Below are 16,896 nucleotides of genomic sequence, written 5' to 3' on the forward strand. Positions count from 1 at the left end.
GTAATTGAAGTAAAACTAATCTAACTCTTATGTTACCAGAATAGGATAGAATATGATATGATATGATATATATATATATATATATATATATATATATTTATTTATTTATTTTTTAATATTTATAATTAAAATATTTAAATTTTATAAATTAATTTTTTTATTTTTTTATTTAATATATAAAAAATTATTTTATAAAATAAGTAATATAAAAAAATGATAAAATAAATAAATTTATGATATAAATTATATTATTTATAAAATAAATGTAAAAGAGATAGTGGATGATATATCTTATAAGATAGTAATGTAATAACTTATTATTTCTTTGTTCATGACATGGATGGATTGTCTTCGTCAAACATGATTTGAGGATGTATTATCTTCTATGTAAAATGAGGGAAAAAAAAAAAAACATAAGCCTTTAGAGCTATATATCCCACTCAATTGCATTTTCATTCTACACCAAACAGCCATATCTCCTTTTTATGTCAGTTTCAGCTAGAATGAAATCCAATGTTTGTCGGCATTCTGTATCTCTCCTCCTTCTCTTTCTCTCAGCGTTCTTCTTTCCTAGAGCCGAAGCTCTAACAAAGCAGAGGGGTTCAAACCTTTCGGTTTCAGCTGTTCTCGTGTTTGGAGACTCAACAGTTGACCCCGGCAACAATAACTACATTCAAACTCCTTTTAGAAGCAATTTTCCACCATATGGGAGAGAATTTGAGAACCAAGAGGCCACCGGGAGGTATACCGATGGCCGGCTTGCCACAGATTTTATAGGTAAGTTGGAGTTGATTGTATACTTTTGTAGGTCAAATGACGGTTTGAGTGATTGACTTGGGTTGATTTGGTTGTGTCCACACAGTTTCGTATGTGGGTCTGAAGGAGTACGTGCCTCCATATTTGGACCCAACGCTTAGCTTGGAGGAGCTCATGACAGGAGTCAGTTTCGCCTCCGGCGGCTCTGGATTTGACCCACTCACCCCAAGAATAAGTGTCTCTGTCTCCCTCTTTTTCTCTCTCACACATATCCACAAATTTACAATATATTTTACCTTGTTATGTATACTTATACTCAATTCTTTTGGAGGAGCAATTTAGCTAATTTGATAAAAAAACTTGGCATCCCTCCATTGAAATAGCATGAATATGGTAAATTCAGGCAGGGATATGAACAAAACCTTTGTGCCCAAGAAAAGAATCAGGGCGTGAAAAAAGGGAATGTTGATAGCTAGTTTGTAATACCACCTATGGCCATGTATCTACTGATCACACGAGTTATATTCATGTACGGCCACATTTCTAGGTGACCCAACCAAGTATCCAACTGCTCTCATGCTCTTTATGATTCTTGAATTTCCAAAAGGAGAAAAATGTCAATTTTGGAAATTGTCAATTTCATTTTGTTTTGTTGCAGAATACAATTGAAATACCCAAGCAAGTGGAGTACTTTAAAGAGTATAGAAAACGACTTGAGCTTGCAATTGGGAAGGAGAGGACTGATAATCTGATCAAGAAGGCCATCTTTGTCATTAGCGCTGGGACGAACGATCTCGTTGTAAATTACTTCACTTTGCCTGTTCGAAGAAAGAGCTACACAATCTCAGGTTACCAACATTTCTTGATGCAACACGTTGAACAGCTCATACAGGTTTGTTCCACCAACTATGGCTACATGGAAAATATATATAACTACATGAAATTAAAGATAGTAGCTGACACTGCAATTAGATGAAATTGGTAGCTGACATCCCTGCAACTATGTTCATATATATATCACTGGTGAGTGGTGAGTAGTAGTAGTAGGAGTAGGCAATTGTATGGATTTGATGATTGGGTTCTCATTAGTCAGCAGTCATTTATGAGGTGGGACATGGGAGAGTTCGGTGGTGTAGTTAAAAGAATGAATTCAGAAATGCATTTCAGATGGGAGCAGTGAACAATGGGGAAGAGCTCATAGAAAACCTGATGAAGAAACCATGCACATACTTCTTGAAAGTGATCAGGACTGATAGGAAATGATAAAGCTAGTGAATACTCATTTCAAAGCTTTTTGTCCAAATAAAATCACAAAATGATATCAAGAGAGGTAGATGGAATAACATCTTTCCTATACAAATTTATTTCGTGACAGTGCAGTAGGTAAAAATTTAAAACTATGGGGAATCTTTGAGCTAGCAGCCTATCACTTTAATGGGGTTCCAAAGGGGCCATGAAGGGAGTAAATGCATGGGAAATTATGCATAATTAATATTTCCAACAGTGGCCATGGTTTCCCTGGCCTTTTGAGCAAGCTTACTTGGCATTTAGGTTGTTGGTCCACATTTTCAGGCCTACATAAATATTTTCTGTCCTGGTCCCTAGAAACTTGTGCATACTAAAGCATTTTCATTTCATTCTTTGATAACAATTGGCAATCTAATTGAAATTTTGATCATGGAGTGTACAGAGTTTATGGGACCAAGGTGCTCGAAGAATCGCTTTCGTAGGAATGCCTCCAATTGGGTGTTTACCGATGGTCATCACGCTTAATTCAGATAACGCCTTTCTGCAACGAGGCTGTATAGAAGAGCTTTCCTTAGTTGCAAAAGACTACAATTTGAAGCTCCAAAATAAGTTGAAGGCCATACATAAAAACTTGGCACATCTTGGTGGTAAGATATTTTATGTTGACATATATGGACCCGTGACCAACATGATCCGTGGCTACGACAAGTTTGGTACGTCAAACAATTTCATAATATCTAAACCTATGAAAACTTATTAAATTTTGGGAATTTTTATAAATCACAAATATATGAAATGTGAGTGATTTTGTAGGATTTGAAGAGGTTGCCAACGGTTGTTGTGGGAGCGGTATCATCGAGGTATCATTTTTGTGTAATCCGAATTCATATGTTTGTCCAGATGCATCCAAGTACATATTTTGGGATTCGATACACCCAACCGAGAAGACATACTACATTGTATTCAAGACCCTTCGACACATTATTGATATGATAAGCAACTAATCAAGGACTAAGATTTGATTAATTTAATGTTTTATTAAACTTATTGGATGATGGGTTATATTGGAGTGCGTCCAATAAGGGAAGCTAAGAAGTCGTAAATTAATTGTTAGTGACTAAGAGGGTAAATTTGTATTTCATTGTTGGCCAACTTACAAAGTTAAGGGAATGTGTCAATTCTTGTGAAATTTGGGTTCTAGTTGTGTTCTTCCTTTTCTTCTTCTCTTATTTGAGTATAACTTAGAAAGCTATTGTTTCGTCTTCAAATAACTTTGTGGCAGATATTTGGGAAACCATCTTTTCAAGCTTTTTGCAAAAACACTATTATGGTGAGAGTGGGAAGAGGTTGATTAGGCCTACTATGCTCTCACAATCAAGTCAACCATAAACAATAGAAAGTTTTAAAAGATAGATAAACATTGTTGTTCTTTTTTTATATCCATTGAAGAGTTGTTTTGGATTTAAAGTTCGTTGTTAGATGAAATTATGTCATGAAGTTACTATTGGAGTGAATGCGTAGCCATGATGTAATTGATATAAAGGTTGCGCTAGGCAATGAGGGAGGGAGGACAATTGTTATAGCATTAATGTCACATTTGTTGCACTAAAACTGTCTTGGTACTAAATTAATGCTTGGATTACCCATTATGAGCTTAAGTGACCTGAGTAGATATTGGACTTGGGTCACTTAATCTAATTTTAATTAATAAACTAACCCATCAAGATTTCAATTAATCAATCAGTCTAATCTAGAAATATTGTTCACTAATTTTTGCAATATTATGTAATTATTAAAACACATTTATGCACATAAGTGAACTTAGAGTCGATCCAATCTTCATAAACATGCCAACAAGGTATGTGGGTTCCAATGGGGACATTAAAACCTATAGGATAGTATTGGTTCTCTCAAAATCCAATTTTGACGTTGACTCAACATCTCACTATAAAAAGTCAATTGTACTTCAATACTTTATGTATATTACAATGAGACACTAAGTGCTTGGGCTCGTAACCTGTTATCCATTGTATACAATCTACCCATAAATTAATATTCATAATTTAACAAATTGAAAACTATCAACTTATTGAGATTACTTCTAGTATCCTTGAGTTCCAAATCCTCTTATAGTGTGGTGAATTTACATATGTTAGCCCACTAAAGCTAATGTCAAATTCCACTTAAGTAACTAAATACACATTTTTAGGATCGCCCAATATGACACATTATCACAATTTCATGAAATATCATGATGTCCCTATTGAGAACATTTATTGTTATTGACTTTCACTAATGGTGACCCAATTCATATGTAATATATGATCACTTTAGAATTTCACTCATAAATCAAAGTCACTGTTAATTTTTTTTTTTATAAGCAAACACAGAATTCAATAAAAGAAGGCTAAAAAGCCCCAAAGTATACAGGACGTATACAAGGTAGCTAAAGCCTTACAAGCAAAAAGGTAAAAAACAAACCACCCCTTAACTGGAGGCAAGCCACTCCAATAATCCTAAAAGGGAATGCGACTCCTCTTCCATATACAATTTAGCCCAACCCCAAATATTACATACAAAAGAATATTTAAACCTCTGAATTGCTAACTCTCCCCCCCTAAATACTAGTCTATTCCTTTCCTTCCAAACCGTCCAAAAAATCTATAACGAAATGGAATTCCAAAGCTTTTTCCTTTTTTTCCCCACAAAAGCACCCCCTCAACTATATAAAACCTCTTTTACAGTTTTAGGGAACACCCACTTGACCCTAACTAAACCCAACACTAAATCCAATAGCACTCTGGCCACTGTACAATGAATAAGAATGTGATTCACACTTTCCGCTTCGCAAGCACACAAAAAAACCGATTAGGGAGCTGCCATCCTCTCTTTTGGAGCCTATCAAGAGTCAAAATCTTTCCCCAAGCAGCTTCCCATGAAAAAAAAAACATGATTTTAGTTGGAACTCTCTCCATCCAAATTTTGTTTTTCGGGAAGACGACATCCATAGGCTTATCCAATCGGTTGTACGCTTCCTTTACTCTAAATTGCCCATTTCTCCCTCCCTTCTAAAAAACCGAATCTTCCTCCCAAGTAATCCTGAAACCCTTCAACACTTGGAGCAACTCACCTACCATCTCCACCTCCCAATCATTAAAATCCCTAATAAATCTCAAGTTTCAGCCTCCTTCTCCAACATTCTGGTCCCACATTCCTCAACCGACGTGTTTCTATGGGCTGCTAAGATGTAAAAGTGCGAGAACCTTTGGGACAGCGCTATATCCCCACACCACATGTCAGTTTAGAACCTGATTTTATTGCCTTTCCCCACTTTGAACACCACATTTTCCCAACACCAGCCAGCTTCCTTTAAAATCTCCTTCCACACCCCCACCCCAAACGTACCCACAACATTTTCGGTCCTCCAACCGTAATCCTCTTGACCATACTTTGCCATCAGCACTTGCTTCCAAAGAGCCTTCTTATCAGAAGCGAATCTCCAATTCCATTTACCAAGTAACGCTTTATTCATAAGGGTAAGCTTCCTTATTCCAAGCCCCCCTTTCTCCTTATCCCCACACACCACTTCTCATTTAACAAGATGAACTTTCCTCTCCATGTGACACCAACCCCCCCCCCCCCCCAAGAAGTCTCTTTGCATTTTTTCTAATCTCTTTGCCACAGAAATGGGCATCCGAAAGAGAGACATCTGATACACTGGCATGCTAACCATTGTACTTTTAATTAGGGTGATTCTTCCGCCCTTTGAGATATATTGACTCTTCCAAAGGGCAAGCCTCCTTCTCACTTTCTCTTCTACCCCATCCCACCTATAGACAGCCTTATTTGGCACCCCTAGAGGCAGCCCCAAGTACACTGCCGGTAGCTGCCCCACCCTACACCCTAACTCCACAGCCATCTCATCCACCTCTTCCACCTCCCCTATTGGAATGATCTCACTTTTAGCCAAATTAATTCTTAACCCTGAAGCGGCTTCAAACTAGAACAAGATCCAACTCAAGTTCGTTAAGTACTCCTTCTTAGCCTCACAAAAAACAATTGTGTCATCGACAAAGAGCAGATGGGCAACGTGGACAGCCTGCCCTCTACCACGTTGAATTTTACACCCTGAAATAAAGCCCCCCTCAATAGCTCTTCTGATAAGAACACTCAACACTTCCATCCCCATGACAAAAAGGTAAGGAGACAGGGGGTCCCCTTGCCGCAACCCCTTTGAGCTTGAAAAGAAACCAGCTGGGGCTCCATTCACCATGACTGAAAATTTAGCTATGGATATACACCACCACATCCACCTCAGCCACTTAGAGCCAAACCCCATTTTTTCCATAACCTTCAAAAGGAACTGCCAATTAAAACTATCATAGGCCTTCTCAATATCTAACTTGCAGATTAACCCATTTTCCCCCCTTTTATTCCATGCGCCAATCACTTCGTTTGCTATTAGAGAGACGTCTAGAATCTGTCTTCCCATGACAAACGCGTTCTGATCAGGGGAGACCACTTTTCCTATCACTTTCTTAAGCCTGTTGGCCAACACCTTTGCCAACAGCTTATAGAGCCCCCCCAAAAGGCTGATGGGTCTAAAGTCCCCTAGATCCTCAACCCCTCCTTTCTTTGGAATCAACACCAGAAAGGTATTGTTAAGACTCTTGAGGAAAATATTCTTGTCATAAAACTCCTTGAACATCTCCAAAATTTCCTCCTTAACAAAATCCCAGCATCTTTGCCAGAAGAATAAAGAAAACCCGTCAGGGCCTAGGGCTTTATCCCCATTCATTTCCATCAAGGCCGCCTGGACCTCTCCCTCAGTGAAGGGGAGCTCCAGCATCTCCGCTTCTTGCAAGCATATTTGATTAAAATGAAGACTTCCAATGTCCGCCCTCCACCCCGAGCTTTCTGAAAATTGTTGCTGAAAGGCATTCACTACCCCTTCTTTAATTTCACGCTCCTCTGTCAGCCTAATCCCATTTATCTTAATTCTGTCCATGTGGTTGACTCTTCTATGAGCAGAAGCCATACGGTGGAAATATCCCGTGTTTCTATCCCTTGCCTTTAACCATAATTCCCTTAACGCCTGCCTCTAGTGTGTTTCTTCCAGATCTACCCACTTGGCATAACCCTCCTTGGCTTCCTTCTTACAAGTTAATTCCTCCATTGTCAAACTTTTCTCATCCTCCACATTGTCCCAATACTCCACTTGTTGGAGCGCAGCCTCCTTGTTACATTCCAGATTTCCGAACACCTCCCTATTCCAAACTTTAAGCTTTTGCTTCAACTCCTTTAGCTTTGCAGACAATCTAAAGCTAGCACTGCCACTGACCTCTATCCCCCGCCACCAATTACGGATTAAATCCTTGAACCCCTCAACTTTGAACTACATGTTTTCGAATCTGAAAGGGGCAGGCCCTCTCCTCAAGCTACCCCCCTCAAGTAACACTAGGAAATTATCCGAAGTCGGCTTAGGCAGTCTTCGCTGACTCATCCTACTAAACTGATCAAGCCAACAGGGAGAGGCTAGAAATCTATCTAGCCTAGCCATTAAATGACTATTCAGGCCCCCGCTCCACGTGAAGGCTCCCCCTTACAGCTGTAAGTCCACGAGACCTAGCTCGTCTACTACTTCCACAAACGTCCTCATAGCTGAGGTTATTCTCCCTTGCCTACTTCTTTCACTTTGAGAAAGGGTGATGTTGAAATCACCTCCAAGGCACCAAGGCCCCTCCCAAATTCCTCTGATCGCCCCAACTTCTTCCCACAAACACTCCCTCTCAATTCTAGTGAACGGGCCATAAACACCCGTAAAGACCCAAATCACCCCATTCTCCACTATCTTGAATCTGCAGGATAAAGAAAACTATCCCTCCTCCCACTCCAACAAATCTAGAACTCTTTTATCCCAACAAATTAGTATACCACCAGCCGAACCACACGCATCCAGGGCCTTCCAATCTAAGAATCTTCTAGACCCTAAACTTCTCACCACCTTGTCAGACATAACCTGAACTTTTGTCTCCTAAATGCAGAAAAGATCCAACTTCTGCTTCCTAATTACCGATTTAATTACTTTTCTTTTCGTGCTTTCATTCACTCTCCTCACATTCCAGCTTAACAACTTGAGATTCATTATACAATCACAGTCTGCACCCCTCTGCCCTGAGGAGGACATTTCTTTCTACCATCCCCCTCATAGTTGACTGAGCATTCCAATCTCTTTAACTCCCTTTCAATTCTCGATTTTTCCAGTAATCCTTTGCTATGGATCTATTCCCTAATTTTCCTGATTTTGACCAAGAAACTTAAAATATCCTTTTCCGGACCATCAGCCGAAAATCCTAAGAATTGGTTGAACCTTGTTAGATTACTTTCTTGCCAATCCAGGTCCCCTTCCCCTCTTTCTTCTTGAAGCTCATACTAGGATGACCCCCCCTCCAAATCCCTTGCCACTGATATGAGACCTTTAAACTCAACCAACCCCCAGCATACATTGCCAATCTCACTAGGACCAGCTGCACCTTAATGATTTAACTCATTGCCATTCTGGCATGCCTCCCTTAACACCCCAGAATGGTGAAAGAATTCCCCCTCTAGAGTCCGACCAAGTGAAAGCAAAGAAGAATGAGAAGGATTCCTCGATTCCCATAAACCCCCTAAAGTTGAAAAGGACTTATACCTCGAGACTTCTTCCTCTAGAGCACTGTCTGCCAACATGTAGTGAAGATTAGCCTTTTGACCTCTCTCAGTTTCCTTCTCCCGCGCACTTAGAAACTCCAGCTCAAAGTTGGCTTCACTAGAAAGCCCAAGTTGAGCTAAAGACTCCATCGGGCCTTTTTTGGGCTGAGTCTCCTTCGGGCCTTTTCTCTTCTTGACTGAAGGCCCACCAGGCTACACCCCGATATTCTTTAAGCAGCTCGATAACGGCCCGCTGCACTTACTTTGGACCAAATTAGGCCCAAGTCACGGCCTAGACTCCTCCTCTATGACCTTCTCCTTTCCTTTTAGGCCTTTCATCCCACCCATCGGCCCAAGCCCACCACCTCCAGCCTCTTTTGACATTACTACTTCAGATAATAATTGCGGGCTAGGCCCCCCAACCCTCCTTAGGCCCAGATTGATCTCATTGAGCCCATCCAAGGACAACCCATCTTCCGCTCCACCTGTTGAGGATCGGATCATTGACCCGAATTGGATCCGGCCCACCGTCGAAACCCTACCCATCCCGTCCAACTGCCCTTCCATCCCGTCATCTGACCGTAACAGTGCCTCGAGCCCTGCGCTACCCCACTCCTCCACTCGCCGACCAGCGCGTGCACCTCCGTCGCCCCTGTCCTCTTCTCTGCCACGATCCGTTGAGCCCCGGCGACCCTCCAGCTTCTGTCTAATCGACGACAACACTTCCCACCAAAGCGGGAGATTATAAACAGTCCCTTCGATTCCAATTTCTACCGAGCTTGGCAGCTCGCCTCTCTTCGTCTTCACCAGGATCCTCGCCCACAGGATATTTTCCATTTTTTCCGTCGAAGTGTCCATGGCTACAAAGCCTCCACACTCGTCTTCCACCCTTTGAAGAATGTTAAGAACCCAAAGCGATAAAGGCAAGCCCTTAATCCTCACCCAAACTTCCTCTTTTATTTCCCCTTCTTCCAAACACCTAAGGCTCAGACTCCATAGCTCCAAATAGACATGAATCCTACCCATCGACCTTTTCCCGACAACAAATACTTCCCTGGCTTCTACCGCATGTTCAAAATCTAACAGGGCTTGACCCTCTTCCATCCAGGCCAATCCTAGCTTCCCTTTCATCCCCCAAACACTTGCCATCAGCCACCCCATCCTCGCTAGATACTCTCCTCCTGCTACCCTAGGATTCCATTTTCCCACCAAACATTGTCCCAATCTATCCACATTTCTGCAAATTTGCTCTCCCTCTATCTCCATTATGACCGAGAGACTATCCTCATTCCCCCATCTCTTTCCCATTTCAACTTTCCTTCTTTCAAGGGTCGGCTCTTCCTTTTTTTCCTCCCTTCTATCGATCATCGTAGTCAGGTTCCGCACCGCTTCCGCCATAACTGACCATCCCTCCCTTCCCCCTCTGCCTCTCGGGATGCAAATGTTGTACTTTTTCTCCTCTGCATCTACAACCCCTAACCGGATAAAGCTCCCCGCCTTATTGACTTCGCGCACCATGGAGTACCTTCTCTCCTTTTCCTTCCAGCCCTTCTCCCATTTGTCGTCTTTCCCATCCTTAACGCACTGGTCCAACCCTTCTAGAAAGATCCCAGCACTTGCCTACCCCAATCTAACCCATGACGAAACTCCTCTTTTACTTTCCACAATGAAGAGTAGGGTTTTACCTCTTCTCTTCTCCACCTCTACTTCAAAAACCTTCGATTCCACCCCGAAACACTTTCTTTTCCGTTTCGATTCCACCTCGTCGCCATCGCCCTCTCCCTCGCTCTCGCACTCTCTTGCTCTCTCTCTTAACATCGTTTTAGTGGTCTTCTAGGCTCTTAGCAATGTTGAACTCCAATAAGTCACTGTTAATTTTAGCATAAGCTCAATATTCTTTTTGTTGGGATAGAGTCTTTAAAAGTAAGATATGATGTGACAAAATTAGACATAAGTTTTCACATTTTTATTTATTGTTTTCGCTGATATTAATTTGAGCATTCAAGTCTAAGAACCTACTGTGACCAAGTTACTTACTTACTTGCAAGAAACTTATAATTTGAATCTTTCATGCAACTTTAAATGCACCCAAATCATGTACAATGCAAGAGAAATAGACGAGAATGCTCATAAGATGTAGTGCATGAAATAAAGATGGATTAAAGTGCAACTAGAATTTTATTAAATAAATAATAAATTTCAAATTTATTGCATCATGTCATGCTTTATAAGGCTCTATCATAACACATTTATCATCAAAAAGGGTTTTTCAATCTTAAGTTTTCATACTAAAACAATTTAAGTCATTAAAGGTTATTTGTGCATCATTTTTTTTTTTCTATTTTTTTAACCAATAGTTCACCAGCAAGTCAACCAAATGGACTAAGAAGTCAACCAATTGAACTAAGCAATCGATCGATTCAAGAAAATTTTCAAAGTAGTAGAAGCTTATCCTAACCAGTTGAGGTGCAACCTCGACTGATTGAGGTACTAATTAAGCCCCAATTGCTTGGTTATTCGAGCTCTTGTGATCTAATGATCACTTCTTATACCTATTACCACCTAACGACTAATAGTTGGTTCAATTAGTTGGTCTACTAAATAACCTCAAATTGCGCATAACAGCTAATTTGAGCTTCCAACTCTTATTTAGATTCTTCAAACTTATAGCATTGATAGATAAACAAGTTCTAGATCATTTTTTAATATTATTTTAGACTTAAGGAAATGTTTTTAAAGTGAAATTGCTTTCAAATTTATATTTCATCTTAGTACACCATCCAACCCCAGTTTCCTTGTATTTCATGGTGCAAAATTGTAAACTACGAGTTTTTTATTTTTATCAAGTCTTTTCTTATATACCTTGTGAGGTGGACTCAAATATGAAATATCACTTAAGGTAAAAACTTAAGTGTGAGGTATTACTTAGAGGGTGTTTGGTAAATCAATTTAATAACTTAAAATGACTTAACGACTTAATTTATATCAACCTCAAATCTTTTTTGTAAACATAGTTTTAGATTTAAGCAAGAATAAGTTTGAAAGTGAGACACCTCTTGAAGAAATTGTAAATGTCCAATAGAGTCTATCAATCTAATTGTAATACTTGAAGGTTTAGGTTAAAAACCTTGAAATAGTGGAACTACCTGATTAAAAGTTTGAGGGGAGTGGATACAGGTTTTGATTTTACAGCAAAACTAACGTATGCAAGGGGAAGAAAGCGTCATCCTTATCAAATATCTTGGTGCATTGGCCCACTAGTCTGAACTGTGAAGCCCACCATTTACACGCGAGGCCCTGCATTCCAGTTACATATTTTTCTTCCCTTGTCTTTTTCTTCTCCAACTTCATAGTTTACACACAGTTGCATGAGAATTCAGGGTTCTTCGTGGATTACTGCCACAGAACTTAAATTGAAGCTGTGACGCTTCACAAATTATGTTGTGAAAGTTACATGATTTTCTATCTCTATTTTCAATTTAATAACTTGTAGACATATTAGCAAATTAAATTGATCTAATGACTTTAAATTCGGTTCTTTTATTCAGACTTAGACAAATCAAACCTATTCATTTGTCATAGTGATAGACAATTAATCAAAGGTTCGGAGAAAGCATGTGTAAACAAACATTAAGTTGGAGCTCTTTCTTGTCTATCTCCAACATTAAAAAACATGATAGAAACCATTAGCACCAAGTTCAAGATCAAAGTTACTGCCAACACAAATGATCCTTAGAGCAAGAGATCCTGGTCAAGAGAATTCACAACATCATCTGCTATAATTTTGTACATGTTTTCTGAGGGATGAACAGCATCCCAGAACAGATACTTGCTTGGATCTGCACAGGTGCTCAACCCCCTGCATGACTCCGCATATTCGACCGTCCCCGACCCGCAACACCCCTTTGTTGTCACCGTAAAACCTGCAAATTCTCATAAATTGTCAGCGATTTCCCTCATTCATAGTCTGTTTGTAAGCAACTTCCCTAGCACATCATGTTGGATGCACTTACCGTATTGTTTGGGGTTGTTCATCGCTCGTTCTACCGTCCCATATATATCTGCATATGCAGTCTTTAACCTTAAGGATGTTCTTAAGATGGCCAATTTTTCTTTGATCTTAGAATTGAATGAGGCGGCTGCTTGGTTGTAACTTTCCACACAGCTTGTCTCGTCCTTTAGTGTCTTCACTAGTGGCATGCACCCCAATGGGGGTATCCCAACTACCACCAGTCTTCTAGCGCCTAGTCTATGCATCTCCTGCAGCCACACAATGCAATTAAAAATGTTTGGCGCAATGGGTGAAAAGGGAAGATAGAAACTGTGAATTAAATGAATAGACAAAAAGAAATCAGACATGAGAGAGGAGTACCTCAATGTCATGAGCCATGCAAGAGATCAAGTAATTCTCATATTCTTCCAAAGTGTACTGCTCCGAGCGAGTGGGTTCCAGGAAGTAGTTTTGGAGGAAGTCATTTGTGCCCATACTCATAACGAATAGTGCTCTTCCGAGTATTTCCTCTGCCTTCTTCTTTCCCACCAGTTGCCTCAGGTGGATCTTGTAATGCAGGAAATACTCCAACTGTTTGGAAACTGGGAACACATTCTGTTTCATAAAGCCATAAAATAGCATGTAAAAGAAGTCAGCTCATAATTTGTGGTGGATCCGGACTGACATACTAAAATGCTGCTTGAATTATGGACCAAATCAGAGACTTACCGAGAGATTGGCGGTGAGGTCATCGTAACCGGAAGCAGATGATGCAAAACTAACTCCATGTAACAGATCTGCCTTCTGTATGTGTGGGTCAAGAAAGGCTGGAATTATGTTTCTGTAACCCAATGCCTCCGCTGCAGAAAAAGAAACGAAGAACTGAGCCCATGATATCTATTACACAACTGTAGTCACGTTTTAATTATTTCGCTGGACTAGGACACATGATGGATAAAAAAAAATCAAAAATAAAATAAACAATAGAGAAAGGACATGCTACATCTTTTTCTCAAGCGAAATTTGTTGATCCAAAAAGTATTTTAAACAAATCAGCAAGCTAAGATAATCAGACTCAATTTTCTTGGTAAAGTAGGAACATGATATTTTCCAGCACCTAACACCATTAATTTTCATATGCATGTAGCTAGCTGATGGCAACATGTTCTAAATTGTCATCCAAAGCTAGTAAATGTATAATAAAGTAGTGGCAGAGAGCAGTGCCAGTGAATGTACCAATGAAGTCAGTGGCCAGTCTTCCATTACTGAACCTCCCCGTGGGGCGGCCGTTGAGGAAGTTCTTCCCATATGGAGGGAAGTTTCCCTTCATCATAGTATCAAGTTGGTTGTTGTTTCCGGGATCAACGCTGGAATCCCCAAACACCAAGATGCACGTCACATTGTTCCGAGCTGCCAACTGCCTCAGCTGATGGATGTCCACAGCTCGAGCCAGCAATGGCGTGACAGCTAGAGAGAAAAGTACCAGCAATGCCAACCTCATCCTCATCACCATATCAGCACTGTAACTGAACTGTTTGATGAATTTTTGAGGAAGAGAAAATGAAGTTTGATGGAGTAGAAAGAAAGCTAGGGTGCTGTAGTTTCTGGGGCTGTGACGAGACTCCGCAGACCATTTCTTCTTAAATAGGCGGGGAAGTTTGGTTGTGTTGGTTGAACATTTAAGCATGTGACCAAAAGAGGTAAAATTGATGCAGCGGTTGGTGAAAAATGTTTCCTCCTAGGTTTTATGGTAAGAATTTATTTATAGCAGGATTGTAACGGTAAAATCTGTTCTCTTAGGATATATGTGCCAGCACAAGGAATCCAAATTTGTCTTATATATAATTAGTGGTATCAGTACGTTTTCAAGGAGTAATTAAAACCTTGTTGTGATCCTCAAAAAGATCGAAACCTCAAGATGCGTATAAACCTTTCTACAACGGTGCTAATTGATTTTTAAATGAGATGGCTAATGCCTTATACGTAACCCGTCGTAAGCCTCAAGATGGTATCGAGATAACTAGTGCCCTATGCATCAACATGTGATATTAATCAATTTGGTATATATTGTCAATATCATATCTAATGTGTACCACAAAAAAATTTTGGGTCTTACATTATGACATCAGAAAAATATAAGTGAAAAATTAAAAAAAAATGTATTCAACATACGGAATTAATTATTGATTGATTAAAACGAGGAACTCAATAAGCCCAAGCCTACGACATCATCATGTTTATCATTCATGGTTTGCAGCCTTGTTCCATCTTAATCTATGCCAACAATCTCGAGATGACTGCATGCTCATAAAATAATTGAACCTAGCTCCAAGTTCAATACTTTCTAATATCAGTTATTAACTTATGTGACAGCCTGATCATTAGTTCATCTTTATAGCCACCTACTGTTTGTCTTCCAACAGAGGGCTGAAATGCTTACGAGTCCCATCAAATTTTCAAAGGATATGGGTCCCATAGAGGCTAACACAGCTATGGTGTTGATAATGGATATCAGGCTAACAGATGCAGGTGGACTCTAATTAGCTTTGCCCGGCAAGCCATATTAATTGGGCGAGTGGTTGTTCCAACTAACCTGTTTATTTCAAAGCCAATAGGTGGCATGTGCCCTTGTTTCACTAAAGCAGCCTTAAATTTTTGTGTACGGAATTTACCTTTCAGATTTCATTACAAAGCAGCATCTGGAACCATGGAATTCATGTGGGTGGGAGTTGAGGACATTAACTTGGATTCAAGACTCTTACCAACCAGAGACACCCTGCACACCATATACCTAAACATGCCACATGCCATGGTTTGTGGCTAACATATTTTAATCACACTGTTGACAATGAACTGGGTCTTGGTTGTCTCCTCAAATCACTTGGAAAATCCATGAATTGGGATTTTTTACTTTCATATGAGAAAGCGTTTTTCAAGCACTTGCCTCTGGCATTCCTACTACGGCCCTGCAAATTGTTGTCTAATGAATGGGCTCAACGAATCTTCTTAAAAGTGTGAGGATATTATAAATATTAGGATGTGATAATGTTGGAATTGAATGGTGTTTCCAAAGGAGTTGACAGGGAACATTAAAGCTGAAGCTTTGCCTTTCACACTGGGTTGTCCTTAGGGAGATTTAGCTTGCATGGGGGCTTTCCAAACTTATAAAAGAGGCCAGTTAACCATCAAAATACGTTTGGCATTAATGGACATAGACCAGTATACCAATCATATTGAGATCAATTGCCCCAATCGCTCTCTTCATGTCCATCCCCAACGAGTTGCATCAACCAGCTCCTTCATTACCCTCATCGTTCTTGCTTGCTGTTGTCACCTATATTTCACCAATTTTCGACTTTTCAACTCCCCTCATGTCTTAGGCACTTATGGGTTCGACGATGTTAAGGCTTTTGTTTAGGATTGGTATCTTTTAGGACATCAAAGTTTAGTCAAAGACCACGGTTAATAGGCTTGATAAATATACTATTTGGATTAAACTAAATCGACTGCTAAAGGAGTTTGATAAATAAGATATGAAAACATCACTTTAGCTTCCTAGGTAACCTGATAACACCACTATTGAAAAAGAATAGATAAAAGCCAGATGGAAAACGATTTGACGGTTTTGTTAACGTTTTAGAATTATTTTTTTTTGGTTAAGGTATGATTCATCGTATTCTTTTCAGCCAAAAATATTTCCAAGAACCAATTGAATGGAATGGTATACTTATCTGGACATCGCAACACATTAATAATTAAAAAGAATTAAAAGAAGATTTTGAGCGAGTTGTAAATTGTTTTGAATTTTGCAAAAGTGAGATGCAAATGAAATTCATTAACGATCCACACACCAACCGTATATATATTGTTCGATCCGAGTATAAAAGGGTTTTTATGGTTTTAAAACATATCTACAAAGTCATCAATAATTTAAAACATATTTATAAAAGTAAGAAGAGATTTATACATATGTAATGTAAAAAATTTTATTCTTTGTTTAATATGAGATATGATATTAACAGTTGATTTGATAATGGTTTTAAAAATCATTTATAGCATAAAAAACATTTAAAAAAAAAAAAAGTTAAGTGTTTAACCAAATTTAAAAAACATTTTTAAAGAGTTGAAAAATCATTTATACTATTTTTAGAAGAAATACTTGATTATCTAAAAAGTACATATAAAAAAAATATTTCAACTTAGTTTAATTA

At 39.3% G+C, this 16,896-nt stretch overlaps 2 protein-coding genes across 2 annotated transcripts; one reads left to right on the forward strand and one right to left on the reverse strand.

Annotated features, from left to right (window-relative positions):
- Positions 1-436: 436 nt before the first annotated feature.
- LOC100252058 (GDSL esterase/lipase At5g45960) lies at positions 437-3,204 on the forward strand. The gene is made up of 5 exons (XM_002273009.4): positions 437-777; positions 863-993; positions 1,415-1,648; positions 2,447-2,717; positions 2,818-3,204. The coding sequence occupies exons 1-5, from the start codon at positions 486-488 to the stop codon at positions 3,006-3,008; spliced, it is 1,119 nt and encodes a 372-aa protein (XP_002273045.2). The 5' UTR covers positions 437-485; the 3' UTR covers positions 3,009-3,204.
- A 9,010-nt stretch (positions 3,205-12,214) lies between these two features.
- LOC100246932 (GDSL esterase/lipase At5g45950) lies at positions 12,215-14,313 on the reverse strand. The gene is made up of 5 exons (XM_002277243.5): positions 13,922-14,313; positions 13,415-13,545; positions 13,067-13,300; positions 12,708-12,954; positions 12,215-12,617 (listed from the first exon to the last, which is right to left on the reverse strand). The coding sequence occupies exons 1-5, from the start codon at positions 14,196-14,198 to the stop codon at positions 12,427-12,429; spliced, it is 1,080 nt and encodes a 359-aa protein (XP_002277279.1). The 5' UTR covers positions 14,199-14,313; the 3' UTR covers positions 12,215-12,426.
- Positions 14,314-16,896: the final 2,583 nt, after the last annotated feature.

Source organism: Vitis vinifera, chromosome 10 (assembly GCF_030704535.1).
Source record: "Vitis vinifera cultivar Pinot Noir 40024 chromosome 10, ASM3070453v1".
In the NCBI taxonomy this organism is placed as follows: Eukaryota; Viridiplantae; Streptophyta; class Magnoliopsida; order Vitales; family Vitaceae; genus Vitis; species Vitis vinifera.

Bases quoted from the DNA above. Each gene is read 5' to 3' on its own strand.
- LOC100252058 (XM_002273009.4), top strand. From the start codon at position 486: ATGTCAGTTTCAGCTAGAATGAAATCCAATGTTTGTCGGCATTCTGTA. The intron at 778-862 runs GTAAGTTGGAGT...GTGTCCACACAG, and splicing joins GCTTGCCACAGATTTTATAG to TTTCGTATGTGGGTCTGAAG. The intron at 2,718-2,817 runs GTACGTCAAACA...GTGATTTTGTAG, and splicing joins CCGTGGCTACGACAAGTTTG to GATTTGAAGAGGTTGCCAAC.
- LOC100246932 (XM_002277243.5), bottom strand. From the start codon at position 14,198: ATGGTGATGAGGATGAGGTTGGCATTGCTGGTACTTTTCTCTCTAGCT. The intron at 13,546-13,921 runs GTACATTCACTG...CTTTTTCTGCAG, and splicing joins ACTGGCCACTGACTTCATTG to CGGAGGCATTGGGTTACAGA. The intron at 12,955-13,066 runs GTACTCCTCTCT...GTGTGGCTGCAG, and splicing joins GCATGGCTCATGACATTGAG to GAGATGCATAGACTAGGCGC.